This window comes from Zootoca vivipara, chromosome 15, assembly GCF_965207765.1.
Source record: "Zootoca vivipara chromosome 15, rZooViv2.hap1.1, whole genome shotgun sequence".
NCBI classification, from domain to species: domain Eukaryota; kingdom Metazoa; phylum Chordata; class Lepidosauria; order Squamata; family Lacertidae; genus Zootoca; species Zootoca vivipara.
The window spans coordinates 13,282,503-13,300,202 of NC_142598.1; the positions used below are offsets into that span (position 1 = coordinate 13,282,503).

At 45.0% G+C, this 17,700-nt stretch overlaps 1 protein-coding gene across 3 annotated transcripts; it reads right to left on the bottom strand.

The window, feature by feature from the left end:
• Positions 1–834: 834 nt before the first annotated feature.
• Positions 835–16,895, bottom strand: GPR156 (G protein-coupled receptor 156). Of its 3 annotated transcripts, none has more exons than XM_088658309.1 (9): positions 16,664–16,895; positions 15,995–16,128; positions 14,346–14,481; positions 12,717–12,827; positions 9,051–9,176; positions 7,805–7,900; positions 5,853–6,089; positions 5,034–5,198; positions 835–2,668 (listed from the first exon to the last, which is right to left on the bottom strand). In XM_088658309.1, exons 3-9 carry the CDS (start codon positions 14,469–14,471, stop codon positions 1,382–1,384), a joined length of 2,148 nt encoding a protein of 715 aa, XP_088514435.1. In that variant the 5' UTR covers positions 14,472–14,481; positions 15,995–16,128; positions 16,664–16,895; the 3' UTR covers positions 835–1,381. The 3 variants fall into 3 exon arrangements, with proteins under 3 accessions (XP_088514435.1, XP_034953353.3, XP_088514434.1); XM_035097462.3 differs by having other exon boundaries at positions 5,034–5,195; positions 16,668–16,894; XM_088658308.1 differs by having other exon boundaries at positions 16,668–16,894.
• Positions 16,896–17,700: the final 805 nt, after the last annotated feature.

Here is a 17,700-nt window from a genome sequence, read left to right on the forward strand (position 1 = left end):
TAGCTTCCCCCAAGTTGCTGCAGACAATTAGATCAGGAGGTTCTCATTTGGAAAAAATATCATCATGTACTAATGAAAGGAATGAGAAGCAAAGCCACTTTTGTTGGTAAACATGGAGAACTCAACCTGTTGCCTCATGACTCATTTTTTAATTGTAAGATCAAAGCCAAGGCACACAAAACAGAACAGTCTGTCACTAGAGAAAGAATACGTTCTTTACTCTCAGTGATGTGTAGGTCAAGCAATAGGTATCTATACCAGCAATGGCCATTTGGAAACCTATCTGAAGGCTGTCATCTAGTCGACCCTTACTGGGCTCCTGGGCTTTCTCCAGAGTGCTTTGTAGACAAACATAACAGCTGCCGCCAAATAGCAGCCAGCTTCTCGGGGGCTGATGTCCCTTTGGCACCCCCAATAAAATATTTGAGGGGGCTGCCCCCCCCCAAGCTGATGGACATTGCCATTCAAATGGTGTGTGTGCCTTGCACCATGTGATGTGGGTGATTGGGAAAGTTGTGTTACTTCTCTGTCAGCTGTGAAAGGCACAGGGGGATCTACAAAAATGAAAAGTTGCCAGCCCCATCCCCCTATGTTGCTGTCAGAGCTTGCTTCACAAATGATGCTATCCAATAAACACTGCAGCTAGGATCACAGTTACATTATGTCAGTGTTAGTTCCTCCACGTTAGCCAATTACATAGCAGGGCCATAGGATGTACCTATCCAGCAAGTTTTCTTATGTAACATGGTTAATAAAATGCCACACAGAAAACTGTATTTGGATAGGCATGGATTTAAGTTCAGTTAGCCCAAAATTATGCCCACAATTGCCTTCCATTTTCATACAAAGCTGTTTCTCTTGATTTATTGCCGCTAGATGGCAACACAGACAACCATTTTTAAAGTCCTTTAAAAACAAACAAACCACAACTCCACTTCTCTCTGGGGCGCAAGCCTGGGGCAGTGTGTATGGAGGTTCTGGGCTGCCCAGATGACAAGAGCGCGCGCGCACACACACACACACACACACACACACACCCTTGGTCTTGCTGATGCGGTCCAAAGGAAAACGGGGCAATACATTTGGCACCAGCTTGGCTGCAGAAGTCTCTGTCCTCGATGAGGGAGCTTGTTGGGAGGCAGCTCCTTAAAACCCCTAAAAAAATGCACCTGGGACCACACCCTTCCCCCCCCCCACAGCATGCCACTCCCCTCCCTGCCAGACCTCCACGGCTGACCTGGTCTCAAGGTTTGCCTGACCCCCTCAAGGTAGCAGGGGGAGGCTTGCACACCACGATACCACCAGGGGCCACCCCTAGGTCTCAGGTTTCCACCCTGAAATATCAGGGTCTTGGGGGGGCGGGCTCTTGACTTGACAACCCCTACACATAGGTGGGCTCCAAATCCTCAATGAAGTTCACAACTGCCTGAGGCTTGCCATAAAGCTTTGCACAGTAGTCCAGGGCCACACCAAGCTCGGGGCCTGTATCAGTGATGCAGCTATCACTAGAGGAAGACAGGCTGTAGTGGCAAACGTCACAGTGCTGCCTGTGGTGGCAATGGGTTACCCTCCCAGAGGAGCTGCTGCCAGAATCGGAATCGGGGTAAAAGTGCTGAGAAGGGACGAGGCCGAGCACTGCGTGAGTCGGAAAATTCTGATGGCGGCGGAGATCCCTGGATCTGCTAAGATAAAGAGTGGACACGCAATTCTTCCCTTGGCCCTTGTCTAACAGCCAGCCACACCCTTCGTTGCTCGAATGCTTGGACCAGTTTTCAGCCTTGTAGTTAAGTGTTTTCTTAACCACTGGTGATGATGAAGAGGGTGGCTGATGCAGGCAACATCCGTCCTCAGTGTCTCCTGCTGCAGCCTGATGAAATTCTGTTAATCCACTGAAACTTCTTTGCCTTCCTCTGGTTGCCTTGTCCACAATACGCCAAGTATCAGGAGCCATGGGGCTGGGGGTTTCCCACCCCTGTCTTGACTTACAAGGACTAAGCCTCATAGGCTCTCCTGCCTGGGTCTCCTCTGGCTCCCATAATGTGCACATGTTGCCATCGACACTTTGCTCGGGTGCCCTGGGAGACACCTGGGTAATAGCAACGTGGTTCATACTTAGCTCTTGTAATATTTCCTGAAGCTTTTCACTGCTCACATGGCTCATCCCTGGGAGCTGCCTCTGAGGCATACATGGCTGCTTTGCTTCCTCCCTCGGTGTGGAAAAACTCTGCCCGAGTGGGTCCTGCAAGGTACCCATACTAAGTGTGGTGGTATATTGGGGGAACCATTGATCTTGGTCACTTGAATGACCAGCGACGTTCTTGCATCCATTCAGAGGTCTGTACCCAGCAGCAATTTCTGGCAGTATATCCTGCTGGTGTTGATTTGTGCGTTCCAGATCGTCAGTGGAATCTTTTTTACTAAGCAATCCTGGTTTGCACTGTGAATGTGAGAGCCTAGGATGCTGCCTTGAGTTCAGCCCCTGACCAGGTGAAAAAGGATAACTCATTGGGTTTTCAACTGCTGCATAAGAACAATTGGCTGCAGAGTAGGAAGAAGGAGGAAATGGAGAGTCAATTGTATTGTATTTGTCCTCTGCAGTCACAAGTCTCACCAGCTTCTTCTTAGCATTATTCACTTGCTCTTGAAGAGTTGCAATTGCTGTATCTTTCTGTATTGAATAAACCAAGGTAAAATTTGTCAGAAAAGCAAGGGCGTGCAGGTAAAAAACAGAAGAATGAGGTAGAATAATTCAGAAAGAATGAATAGATATGCAGTTATTTAACATATACTTCCCAAATAAATTATCTATGCCGTTTACAAGTACAGTCGTACCTTGGTTGTCGAACAGAATCCATTCCGGAAGTCCATTCGACTTCCAAAAATGTTCGACAACCAAGGCACGGGCTCCGATTGGCTGCAGGAGTTTCCTGCATTCAACTGGAAGCTGTGGAAGCCACGTTGGATGTTTGGCTTCCAAAGAACGTTTGCAAACCAGAACACTCAATTCCGGGTTTGCGGCGTTCAGGAGCCAAAACGGACGAGCACCAAGGCGTTCGGGATCCAAGGTATGACTGTACAAGTTACAAGCACATAGTCATAAAAAATAAGCAGCATAAAACCAGAATATCCAACTCAATACTGAAATCTCATTAGATATTAAAAGCCTAGATTATTTTATTTTATTTTTTAAAAAGGTTGTCTGGCAAGAAAAAATTATTCATGTATTTATTAAATTCAGTTAACGGCATAAGAATACAAGATAAAACACAAAACATAATTTAAAAAAATAAGAAGGAAAACAAAACAATGGCTCTCCCACTCACAACCTAACAACAAATAAACAACAATGGTGAGGCGAGCCTCTTAGGGAATAGAGTTCTATAGCTGGGGTGCAACCATGGAGGAGAAGTTGCATCCAAAGAATCTTAAAGACCGTCTGATTCCTTATGCTCCACGTGGATCACCGAGGTCCTCTGAAGGGACACTCTTGGTGGTTCCCCACAGCCTGAGGTTCACAAGGGACCAAGCCTTTACTCTCGCAGGTCCTGCCCTGTGAAACTGCCTACCAGCAGAAATGGAATCATCCCTCCCTTTCTTCATTTTAACCAATCAGTACTTACTGATGTTTTAAATGATGGTTTTATGTTGTTGTTGTTTTTGCTGATTTTATTCTGATGACTTGTATACCGTCTTTATATATATATATTTTATGGAAGTGTGTAATTAAATAAATCAGCTTTCCATTTTGCCACTCGCCTTACTTCATTTGGTGAACAAACTTCTTGGGGCATAAAGTTAAGGGTAAACACATATTCATAATGGCTACAACCTTCGAAACCTCTCCGTTTTATGTGTAGGAATGCACAAAAGTGCTGGACATGCATGTGGGTTCAGACACACACAGCACCTGCGATATTCATTTATGGTTTCTTCTCCAAGATAGGATAGTTTTCTGACAGAATGCTGTGAGCATCTCTTCATTTAAACAAAATGATATTATCTCATAGAAACTGCTCCACTGAATCAAGCTACCTGCCTGTCAAATCCAACATTCAGTGAAATGAATGCTTCTGGAAAGCTCACAAACAGGGCAAGGTTTTTAAGTTGTTTGTTCTTGTGACATTACGTCACCCTAGGTCAGGGGTCAGCAAACTTTTTCAGCAGGGGGCCGGTCCACTGTCCCTCAGACCTTGTGGGTGGCTGGACTGTATTTTGAAAAAAAAATGAACGAATTCCTATGCCCCACAAATAACCCAGAGATGCATTTTAAATAAAAGGACACATTCTACTCATGTAAAAACATGCTGATTCCTGGACCGTCTGGGGGCCGGATTTAGAAGGCGATTGGGCCGCATCTGGCCCCCGGGCCTTAGGGGACCCCTGCCCTAGGTCCTAAGAACCATTTTCGTACCTCACAATGTCTGGACAGTTTTATCCTAAAGTATCTCCTAATATAAGGGACCCAGGTGGCGCTGTGGTTAAACCACTGAGCCTAGGGCTTGCTGATCAGAAGGTCGGCGGTTCGAATCCCTGTGACGGGGTGAGCTCCCGTTGCTTGGTCCCAGCTCCTGCCAACCTAGCAGTTCGAAAGCATGTCAAAATGCAAGTAGATAAATAGGAACCGCTACAGCGGGAAGGTAAACGGCGTTTCCATGTGCTGCTCTGGTTCTCCAGAAGCAGCTTTGTCATGCTGGCCACATGACCTGGAAGCTATACGCCGGCTCCCTCGGCCAATAATGCGAGATGAGCGCGCAACCCCAGAGTCGGTCACGACTGGACCTAATGGTCAGGGGTCCCTTTACCTTTACCTTTTATCTCCTAATATATGATTCATTAACTGTGTTGCGTTCTGATCCATGTATACGATGCACTTTTCTTATTCCAATAAAGGAGATTGATTGAGTGATATTTTAGTACCAAAAAAACTCGAACTTGGCTTGGTAGCAGACTGGCAGCCAGTAAAAATCCCCCAAACAGGGTGTTGTTGTATGCTAGCAACTGTTTGCCGCCACAATTGAGTGAAAGTTTCTGACCTCTACAAGCTGTTGCATCATGGAATTCTTTTCCCCTAGCAGCTGGTAGATCTCTTCATCACTGTACATGGTAGAGTGGAAGTTCTTGCTTGAGCTGGTAAAATACTTGGCCATATTGTTGATGTCATCTTTCTGTTTTTCAAAAGCCTTCCATTTTCTGACCTGCTGAACATTAAAGTATATTGTAGACCTATGAATTAGTTATATTAGAGGAAAACTGAAAGATGACGAAGATGGAACGCTTTGGTTTTGGAATGGGCTTCCAGTAGAGTGGTACCTTGGTTTCCGAACGTAATCCATTATGGAAGACCGTTCGAGTACTGAAACGTTGAAAAACCGAAAACTCAACAGCCGACAGCTAGGCCTTAGGATCTTGCACTCAGCGGAAGCTGCATGGCACGATCGACTTCTGAGGCATGTTCAAAAACCAAAGAATTTACTTCCGGGTTTGCAACGTTCGAAAACCGAAATGTTTGTCAACAGAGATTTTCGAAAACCGAGGTATTACTGTATATATTTAACTTCTACCCTGCCTATCAATCTAGGAGATTCCCTAAAGTGGCTTACATACAACACAACACAACACAACACAACACAACACAGGCTGCTTCCATCCGCTGGTTGATTAACAAACAGATAACTGCTATCTTATACATATTTGAGGCTAAATTATCCCAGTAATGCATTCCCAGCTCACTGTCAGCACCTCAGCTATCCTTTACAAATCTCACTTTTGAGGAAGCGTATTGAGCTTTTCTGGGGAGCAGGGGACAGTTAGCAAAGATTTTGGATACTTCTTCCTCCCCTCTAGTTTCTTACCTGTGGAATAAAGATTAAACAATTGATTGTAGATGTGCAGACAAAGATTCCTCCTGAGGTAAATCCAAAGACCAGGTTGTGCCACAAGTGGAAAAAACGATTCACCACGAGCATAACACCCGTTGAGAGGAAAATAATGGCTATCCCAATGATGAGGGTCAGGGACTGGTTGACGGGTGAACAGCTGAGATCATCTGTCAGACCAGCAAGGTAGGCCCCATAGATCAACAGGATGCCCTGCGGTGAAACAGAACAACAACACATGGTTATAGAAGCGTTAATTCAGGAGAAAGAGTTCTAGCATTTTGCAGAATGTGGGTATTTTAGTAAGGTGTAGTCTTCCAATTAACCACCCCCTTATTATTCTTTTCATTCTTTATTAAATTTATATACCACCCTTCCTCTGAGGATCGCAGGGCGGTCTACAATATAAAAACACAAAAATAACGTTTCTGGGCCCAATTCAAGGTGCTGGTTTTGATCTATAAAGCCTTACCCGCAATACCTGAAGGACCACCTCTCCCCATACAAACCAATTTGGACCCTGTGATCATCATGTGAGGCTGTTCTTCACGTGCTCCCCGCCCCCTCACAAGAGGTCTGGAGGGTGGCAACGCAAGAACATTTTCTCCAGTGGCTCCGTGCTTGTGGAAGACTTTCCTGCCTTACTTACATTTAAGGCACCAGGCAAAAACATTCCTCTTCTCCTTTGGCTAATTAAACCATCTATGGCCTTTTAAACTGCTCGGGTGGCGTATTGTTTAAGGCTTTATTGGTCAAAACCAGCACTTTGAATTCGGCCCAGAAACTAATTGGCAGCCAGTGCAGTTGAGCCAGGATTGGCGTTATATTGGTGAGCAAACTAGCCGCCAAATTTTGCACCAGCTGAAGTTTCTGAACCGTCTTCAGAGGCATCCCCATGTATAACATTTGCAGAAACCCAATCAGATTCAAACACGTATTTGTTGCAAGGTCAGCACCTTTACTGTTGATTTAATTCGTTCAGCCAATATGATCTAGCAATTGCATTCAATAATCCGTTCCTCCCTTGCAGATTTAAAGGGAAAGTTGAAAGCAACAATTTGTTGGGAAAGGAGAAAGTCTGAATTAGGCCACCTACCAAGAACCCTCCAACCATGCAATCTTACCAGATAATTAGCAAGCTTTAAATACAGAAGAGGCAAGGAAACGCCTATAAAATAAGAGAGGCAAGGCAGGTATCTCTTATTAAGTGCTGGACTACAAGTTCCATTTGTCTTGACCATTGGCCATGGTGGCTGGAAACAGTGGGAGTTGGAAGTTCCAAAAAGACTTCTGGAAAGGCAGTAGGGTTCACCAGCCCTGCTATAAAATAATAGGTTAAAAAAAAAAGGTAAAGGACCCCTGGGGTTGCAGCGCTCCTCTCGCTTTTAGGCTGAGGGAGCTGGCGTTTGTCCACAGACAGCTTTCCAGGTCATGTGGCCAGCATGACTAGACCCCTTCTAGTGCAACAGAACACCATGATGGAAGCCAGTGCACACAGAAACGCTGTTTACCTCCCCCCCCCCCGCCGCAGCGGTACCTATTTATCTACTTGCACTGGCGTGCTTTCGAACTGCTAGGTTGGCAGGAGCTGGGACCGAGCAACGGGAGCTCACCCCGTCGCGGGGATTTGAACCGCCGACCTTCCAATCGGCAAGCCCAAGAGGCTCAGTGGTTTAGACCACAGCGCCACCCACGTCCATAATACAACATAGAGCAGAGAAGGGCTTTTACAATGTGTACCAGCAGAGGGGCCAAGGTTCAGGAAGAGGCCCTGGCTGTGACAATGAGTTACAAGTGTTATAAAAGTTCGTCTGCGAAACGTGGGGGTATGAGGGCCAAAGGAGTTTGTCACACACTTTGCCCTTGCCTGGTTGGTTTTCTAAAAATAAATAGCCACGTTCAACAAGATACTAGAACCAATTTCATACCTTAAATCCCAGAAAGAGAAGAAGCCAAAGATCAGAGTACATTGATGTGCAGTAGTACCCTTGGCTCGCTGTGCAAGTCAAACCTCTCTCTGTCACCTAGCAGAGAATTGAAACACAAAACAGAAGGCTTCTTCCCATCTGTGAAATGCCCAGTATGCAACAGAATTGAAATGTCTACTTCTGATTGCACTTCAATACTGAAATCAGACTTGGAATAAATAATGGATTCACATGGATATGCTGGAATTGTTTGTTTGCTTGCTTGCTTGCTACAATCACTGGCAACATCTACATTGTCACTATTTTCAGGTAGGATTCAATCATATCCTGGCAAATTCAGGCTGCACTATTAAAGCATATTGGGAGCTTTTACACAACAAACCTGCTTCCCCAAAAGATAATACATTTTGCGATAAGAAGAGCGACTGGAAAATGCACTGTCAAGCAGGATAACATCTGCTTTGATGCACATTATCTAAACTCTCCACAAGTTGATCAAGCTGAGTGCGTATTGAACAGCTAGTTTGAAAGCAACCACAACCACACCCACTTCAACCACTGCTTTCTCTAGCCTCATTGTTTCCCATTTGAAAAGCAGAATGGTCGTCATTAGGTTACTTCTGTGTGATGAATCTACTAATTAGCCGGCATTTTTAATCTTTCAGCCTCTATATTCCCGAGCTGTAAAATGGGAACAGTGCTGTACAAAAGCCTGTTGAAGTTTGCGTGCTCTGGTCCATGGGGTGACAAAGAGTCGGACACGACTAAATGACTAAACAACAACATGGCATGGATTTACTAAGCAGCTTGGGCTAGTAGTCACTTCTCTCTGATAGTCACTGTTCTATAACAATTAAAAAAGATAATTGTGTCCTAAAATACCTAATTATACAAGCTAAATTCCACAGCAACGAGTTACATACGTGTTTGTTACATGTTTGACTAACTCAGTAATCTGAGGTTTGCCTAGAGTTATCTGCTCATGGTCTGCCTTAGTTCTGATTTATAGCACATTTACAGTGGAGATTGCATAGGCTTTGTCTTCTAACTCAAAGCTCCTCCAACCCCATATCATTAAGCTCCAACCTGACCTCACCCAAGTATATGGGGGCAGAGTTTTCCTTGTTTTCATATTTTAAAAGTTGGAGGGTGTACAGCTTTCTCTTAGTGATGCAGATAAACATGACCCATGTTCACAATTTACGTATGTCCAGCCACCCAATCTACACTCCCCCCCCCATCTTACCTTCAGATCTGCATTGAGACTTTGGAGACACTGGACGGGATCCACAAACATCCATATCAAGAGCAGAATAATGTCGGCCAGCACTAACACAGACACCATCACCAACAGCTGGAAATCTTTGATAATCTGCAAAACAGATGCTCAACTTGCTCACTTTGTGATGTGCTGTGTCAATATCGCAGTTCATTTTTTGTGCACACACAGAGGAGTTTTCCCCAGAACCATTTACAGTACTTAGATAAGCAAGGCTGGAGAACATAAGCAAGGCTGGAAGCATCAATAGGAGCATAGCATCTAGATCAAGGGAAGTAATAGTACCACTGTATTCTGCTCTGGTCAGACCTCACCTGGAGTACTGTGTCCAGTTCTGGGCACCACACTTCAAGAAGGATACAGACAAGCTGGAACGTGTCCAGAAGAGGGCAACCAAAATGGTCAAAGGCCTGGAAACGATGCCTTATGAGGAATGGCCTGTTTAGCCTGGAGAAGAGAAGGTTAAGGGGTGATATGATAGCCATGTTCAAATATATAAAAGGATGTCATATAGAGGAGGGAGAAAGGTTGTTTTCCGCTGCTCCAGAGAAGCGGACACAGAGCAATGGATTCAAACTACAAGAAAGAAGATTCCACCTAAACATTAGGAAGAACTTCCTGACAGTAAGAGCTGTTCGGCAGTAGAATTTGCTACCAAGGAGTGTGGTGGAGTCTCCTTCTTTGGAGGTCTTTAAGCAGAGGCTTGACAGGCATATGTCAATAATGCTTTGGTGGCGTTTCCTGCTTGGCAGGGGGTTGGACTGGATGCCCCTTGTGGTCTCTTCCAACTCTATGATTCTATGATTCTATAGCCAGAAATCAGGACCCGCTAATGTTTCCTTTGTTATCAAATACCAAAAAGAGTGAAATGACAAAATAACACCACAGGAAAACAAATTCTCTATAGTGCTTGGACTCCCCTTCGAATTTCTCTGTGCCAGATGCTGAATTTCATATACAGTAAACCATGTTAAAATATAAGCTGGACTGGCTTCCTGATGAAGTAATTGCTTGGAGAGATGGACCATTAAAAGAGCAGAAAGGGGAGGGTGATGGCCTATTAAGGAAGCCATCAGCAAAGCTAAAACTGCAGCAGCAGGAAAATGGCTGAAGCCCTTCCCTGACATCAGAGTTAGGTAGAAGAACAAAGGCCAGTAGTAGAGTTTTTGGGATTGCAGTTTTGCCTGATGTAAGCAAAAGGAAAAGATAGTTGCAGTCTGCAAGCTGGAAAAAGGTCAGGCCGGTCAGAGCAATGGTGGCTGCCAGTTTGAATCCAAGTCAGCAGCCGTGGGAGGGACAGAATCCTGGGAGCCCCTCCGTCATAGGCTCAGGCTTTATATGTGTAAATAAATCATATATCCTAAAGTCACCACAGTCTCCGCTGTGCCTCATTTCCAAAGGAAACATGAACCCTGGGTAAATGCTGGAGCCCTTGGAATCTCACAAGGCTGTGGAGATTGGGGTGGCGTGTAACAATATAATTAAAAACCACAAAACATTTAAAGTTTAGCCAAGCTATTAGATGACTTAAAATCCGTTTAAAAACACACCATAATGATTAAAACCGTGGTCACCAAAATTTAACCACGAATCAATACCTAAAACCAGTGTTTTTTTCTTGGGGGGGCGGGGGGCGGCGCAGGTGTACACACACCCATAAACATTTTGTGAATCTTTGTACTTTTGTCCATTTACTGTACTTATTTCCCCCAATTTGAACTATAAAATGGTGGTTTTCTTGAAACAAAATGAGGGTACTGCCTAAAACAGGGGTGGACAACTCCGAAGAGACTGCGATCTGCTCACAGAGTTAAAAACTGGCAGTGATCTACCCCCTTTTGGGGTGTTCAGGTCAAAGTTGTTTAGGGAGGAGGAAAGGCCTGTTTTAAGGGGTTCAGGTAAGAGTTGTTGAGCTTTTCTGAGGCAGGAAGAAAGCCCTGTTTTTTTGGGGGGGGGTGAAGGGCTAAAATGTTGAGCATTTTTAGGGGAGCCAAAGTTGTTGAGCTTCTTTGGGCGAAGCCAGTGATCTACCACAGACATCCAGTGATCTACTGGTAGATCACGATCTACTTGTTGGACATGCCTGGCCTAAAACCTTAAATAGCAGCAGCCTCCACAGAAAGGGGTGATAATGTGAACCGCCCTGAGATCTATGGGTATAGGACGGCATGCAAATTTAATAAAACCAATCAAACAAACAAACTTTATTTAAAGCTTTACGGGAGTCTTGCCGTCTGCTGCTCCTTGAGAGGGGAAAGCTTGCTGTGGCCCTTTGTCACAGGAATACTACCTGAACAGTACTTGGTGTCATCATGGCTGTGTGGGTTGGGATGACATATGGCTCGTTTTAGTAAGCTTGCATGGCCCACTGATGTGGGGATAGGTTGGGGAGGCAATGCCCCGGAACGCCATCCTGCGTCTCCACGCACAATTCAGTCCGTGCTTGTGTGCCATTGGCCCAGCAAACTGTATCTTGTAGACATTCAGCTAAGATGATGCAGCTGGTACTACCATAGTTCTTTTTTTTCTTTGATCATGGTGGTTTTACCTATCTGGAATGCAGGTGGTGCTGTGGTCTCTAAACCACTGAGCCTCTTGGGTTGCCGATCAGAAGGTTGGCAGTTTGAGTCCCCACAACGGGGTGAGTTGCCATTGCTCTGTCCCAGCTCCTGCCAACCTAGCAGTTCAAAAGCACACCAGTGCAAGTAGATAAATAGGTACCGCTGGGGCGGGAAGGCAAATGGCATTTCCATGCACTCTGGCACTCATCATGGTGTTCTGCTGTGCCGGAAGTGGTGTAATCATGCTCGCCACATGACCTGGAAAGCTGTCCGTGGACAAACGCCGGCTCCCTCAGCCTGAAAGTGAGATGAGCGCCCCAACCCCATAGTTGCCTTTGACTGGATGCAACCATCCAGGGGTCCTTTACCTTTACTTATCTATTTTGAGTGTTGAGTGCATCTTCCTGGCACAAGGTTGAAAGCTGTATGGGAATTCAAGGAAAGGCCACCTAATCTGAAAATAGATTCAAGAGACTGCCAGCCTCTACAACCACATGCCATGTTCTGAGCCTAGCACTGCTGAAGGAAAGTTCCATTGACAGGAGGGAGGGGGCATCATTAGGTGAGGCCTGCTACCTCCAGGTAGCAGGACTCAATGAGGGCGCTTTGTCCAGGGGCCACTGAATCTGGTCCCATACATGGTGACTGCTTCCAACATGTATACAGTGGAACCTCAATTTACGAACACCTTGGTTTACAAATTTTCGGTTTACGAACACCGCGGACCCATCTGGAACGGATTAATTCACTTTCCATTACTTTCAATGGGAAAGTTCGCTTCAGTTTATGAACGCTTCAGTTTATGAACAGACTTCCGGAACCAATTACACCCATGCTTCGGGTTAAGTACGCTTCAGGTTGAGTACTCCGCGGACCCATCTGGAATGGATTAATCCACTTTCCATTACTTTCAATGGGAAAGTTCGCTTCAGTTTATGAACGCTTCAGTTTATGAACAGACTTCCGGAACCAATTGTGTTCATAAACCGAGGTACCACTGTATTTTAGCCCCAATAACTGTGGCCCAGTCTTATTTGTTTCTGACAGCTGGATGTACATTAAAAGAACTCACCACTCTCTTGTCTGGAACTTGCCGACTGAACACTTTATACAACCGCCAGCTTTTCCCTAGAATGGGGCCAAAAGCCAAAGAGACTCCAATACACAACAAGCTGATTCTCACCTGTAGGGGTACGTGTTGGGTTGTGGAGGAGGAGGAGGAGGAGGAGGAGGAGGAGGAGGAGGAGGAGGAGGAGGAGGAGGAGGAGGAGGAGGAAAGAGAAATAAAAGCACAGAGGTCCATAAAGCTAAGGTTCAAGATAAGCATGGGATATTTGTATTCAAGATCTCCTGTAGCTTTCAAAAATAATGGCAGCCACTCTGCCACAAGGACAGAAGAAGTGTGATCCCACTAATTCTCTGGGATCTCTCAGCAGCCTTCAGTGCCACTAACAATGTCATCCTGTTCATAGTCCTGTTCACATCTTGGGAGCCAATTCCAGGAGCTTGGTGCTGGAGAACTACTATTGAGCTCAATCTCACACCCAAGGAATACCAAGAGATAATAAATCACAAACTAAACAACTCTGTATGTTGGCTTACAAACATCCATTAACAATAATGTATGACATTTCAACAACTTCTATTTCATGAAATCTTAAATAATGTACACAATGCCAAAATAACAACAAGATACCCAGATTTCAACCTCTGTTTCGTAAATCTTCTGGTTGGTCCAAAAAGGAACTATACAATGGCAATTAATGCTCCGCCAAACAGGTCAGCTCCAACCTTAGAACAGCAGTTTGCTCTTTTCAAAAACAGAGACTGAAATCTGGGTATCTTGTCGGAGTTCCATTGGGATCACACCAGCACAAGTATACACATAGAGAATTGTTTTCATGGACCTTGTTTTAGGAATATTTGGACTGTTTGGTTTTGAGATACTGAGTTGCACATGTCATTATTATTTTTGCCATTGTATGTATTACAGTGGTACCTCAGGTTGCGGACCCAATCCATTCCGGGGTGCTGTTTGCACCCTGAAAAGTCTGCAACCCAAGCGGAGCTTTCGCGCATGTGCAAAAGCGCGATAGAGCGCTTCTGCGCATGCACAAAGTGCGCAGAACACTTCTGTGCATGCATGCATGGTGGAACCAAGAAGTAAACACTTCCGCGTCCACCGTGTTTGCAACACAAAAGAACGCAACCCGCAGCAGACACAACACAAGGTATGACTGTGTTCAAGATTTCATGTAATGGAAGGTGTTGAAATGTGGGTTTCACGGCTGAATGAGGATTACAACCCCAGTCTCAGTCCAACACTCTATTCCCTACATTGGACTGGCTCTCAAAAACCATTTATTGCATCTCTCAGATATTTATCTCAACTTAGGCTACATAGGATTCCCAGGCAGTCTCCCTTCCAGATGCCAATAGGACCCAAGCCTGCTTAGCTTCTGCAAGGCTACTGCATCACATTCCTTCAGTCCATGCCTTGGAATGTTACACTTTAGGAGTTGAAAGAACAGTTTGGACATTCTGGAAGAGTTCTTTCTGAAGGGGAACTATGGGGCAGGGTTAATCTGTGTGTGCATGCATAATTTGTCCACGTACCCCTTTGAATTCTGCCTAATTTGCAATTTAAAAATGTCCCCACAAGAGCAATGTCCAGTGAGCCACACCTCTGGCTTTCACCCACCTGAACAAGCATCTCCATGGATGGCCTGGTCAATGAATTCTGTTTTTCAACTCCAAAGAGGTAAGCGCTACTGTAGGTCAAGCCACTGCCCAGCAGGGTCACTATGTTCAGGTTAGGACTGGACATTTTCACAATCCTCCAGCAGACAAAGGAGATAAGAAAACAGGGAGGCAAGGGTTATGAAAGAGGAACCATAGAATTGTAGAGTTGAAAGGGACCCTGAGGATCATTTAGTGCAACCCCTTGCAATGCAGGAATATGCAGCTGTCTCATACAGGGATCAAACCTGCAACCTTGGAATTATCAGCACCATGTTCTAACCAAGTGAGCTATCTGAGCTTCCCTTGGACAGAGAAGTTAGGCTTGCCCCACTCTTACAACCCATGTAATGCAATGATTTCCCCCTCTTACTATGCTTTATCTGAGAAGTCTGTTTTCAATGCTCCCTAGTGCTTTTTGCCACTGAAGACAATCGGGCCTCCAGAGCTAGGGGGCTGGATCTAATAGCACCTCAGACTGCAGACCTGATCCCTAAGGAAGTTGGCAACGTCATCCAAAGGAGGCCCAATACTATCTCTGAAACCAAAACATCTCCATCTTACCAGGATTGAGCTTTTGTTGGTTGGCCTTCAACCATCCCTTTACTGATCCAAGGCGCTGGTTCATCTCTTCCAGAGCATCATTGATGAAAAGAAGATGTACCATTGGGTGTTGTTCACCATACTGATACAGCATAATGATGGTACTGCACTGCACTTTAAATTCCCAGGTGACATCACTCAGTAGCAAGGCTGGATTAAAGTGGCTCAGGTGCAGTTTCCAAAATAGAAGGCCTCTCCCAACCAAGAAGGAACACATAAAATCACCACAAAGCCTTCCAGATCCTCCAGGTATCCCTATTTTCCAGGGACAGACCCGGATTTACAGAAGCCATCTCGGTTTCCGATTTGATCCCAGAATGTCCCACTTTTCCTTAGAATCCCTAGAATGTGGATTCTTAGTAAGTTTATGTTGATCTTTTCTGTGAACTGCCCTGAGACCTCTGGGTATAGGGCAGTGTATAAATTCAATAAATAATAATAATAATAGTGGAAGAAGAAGAAGAAGAAGAAGAAGAAGAAGAAGAAGAAGAAGAAGAAGAAGAAGAAGAAGAAGAAGAAGAAGAAGAAGAAGAAGTAGTTCCTGAACTTCAGCTCCTGTACAGCAGAATACACCCCTAAGCCTCTTTGCAAAGTTTTTCACATTTTGCGTCTGAAGTTGTCCTTTTGGAGACACGTAAACACTCTTTCATTCCTCCCAGACCTCCAGCCATCAAATGGAAGCATTTTTCTGTTGCTCGTTCTGAATTTGTTGTTATCAACCGTTTTATATTCATTGTTTTCTTTTGCTGACTTAAAAACCATTTTATTAACCTGTGGCAACCTTGGGAATATTTGTTGTTAAATATCTGCAGTGTAAATGGAGACAATCGTGCAGTTTGCACGACATGATATATTCTGCTCTTTTTAAAGCTAATTTTCAAATGTCCAGAGAAAGAAATGCCTTTCTTTACTGTATATGATAGCAAAAGATTTCTCCGGAACAATGGAGCCTTAGAGCAGTTTGCCCAGCTACTGAAAACATGGCCACAATATATTCCTGGCCCTTACCTGTTCTTTCTGAAGTGAATTGTGAAGATGAGAAAGAAGAAACTGAGCAGGACTCCACTGGTAAGAAAGACCCATGCAATGCCCAAGATGGCTGCTGAAAAGGGGGAGTTCTTACAACTGCTGTCAGAGGATGTCTGAGGAAAGACAGGTGAGAGATAGTAAGAACCCCTTACTATGAGGGGTGGGGAGGGGAAACCTACTTCACTTGAAGCAGCATACAGTAATTGAAAAGCTATATTTTCCACCCCAGAAAAACCAGAAATAATTAATATCCACAAAGAGAATGCACACCCTCAAGTGTCCCTATTTTCCAGGGGAAATCCCGGATTTACAGAAGCCATCTTGGTTACTCATTTAATCCCGGAATGTCCCGCTTTTCCTTAGGACATCCCTATTTTCATTGGAGGATTGTTGGAGAGTATGGAGTTATCCAACCCCCAAGCCATCTGAGGGCAGCCTTGTCTAGGGAAGTTTTTTTAATGTTTAATGTTTTATCATGTTTTGATATATGTTGGAAACCACCCACTTTGGGGATAAAGTTACTTGCCTCTGGTCTGGCTTAAAATGCTCTTCCATCCTAACATTATAAGAATCCAAACAAACCATTTTTAACTGGCATATATTTGCTTCAAACAACATTAAAAGTTGTAACTCTTTCCTTATATTTACCCACAATTGTTATAGTACAGTGGTTCTGCAGGGTCTTCTGCTGTTGTTCCTGGGTGTTATCGCACTGGTTAGCGTAATTGAATCCCGTTTCCACGGCGCATTGTAAGCCTTCGTTCAACCACATTGTCTGGGCAGAGCAATTTACCATGTCCCAGTCCCAAGAAACTCAAGATCAGGTATATCCAGTGGCAGCAAGCAAGATGTGAAACGAATTCCTCCACTCTAGGGTACCCTGAAAAGGGAGAGGGTTGATCATAAGCAAAGCAGTGACAGAAACATGGCAGCAATTAAGTTGGACCAGTCCAATTAGGGGGTTGGACTGGATGGCCCTTGTGGTCTCTTCCAACTCTACGATTCTATGATTCTAAGTTAACAACCAAAGTCTGCTTGCTCATGGGTGCCAACTTGAAACTTGGTTTGGAACTCTTTGCTGCTATGTCTCACCAACTTGATGATATACAATAATAATTATCGTGTTAATCAGGGTGGCGGTAGCATTCGTCGTTTCTCCCAGTTATGTGTGTCCAGGCAGGCGTTCGTTGTACAGATTGTGGCTCACTCAAGAACGGGTGAAGTGGTGGCATGGCTGAGGCATGAATTAGGAAGTCTCTGACTTGCCCACCTGGTAGCTCAGTCAGCGGAGCACAAGACTCTTGATCTCAGGGTCATGGGTTCGAGCCCCACATTGGGCAAAACATTCCCGGATCGCAGGGGGTTTAGACTAGATGATCGTCGTGGTCCCTTCCAACTCTACAATTCTGTGTTTCTAGGATCTCTGCCATGCAGTGCTGTGCGGTGAAATTTTCCATAGGGGGACAGTTAGGGTCAGAGGTGTCAGCTTGTGAGTGCTATGTGGGGGGGGGGATGTCGTGCACATGGTGTTCTGATGTATAAGCATCAAACCTCCCTCTCCAAGCTGGGCAGAAGCTTTCCGGGCTTTGGGGAGGTAGCAGGAAGGCTCTCCAGAGCATTGCACCTCCCTCCCTAAGCCAGGCAGAAGCTTTCTGGGCTTTGGGAAGGTGGCACCAGGGGAACAT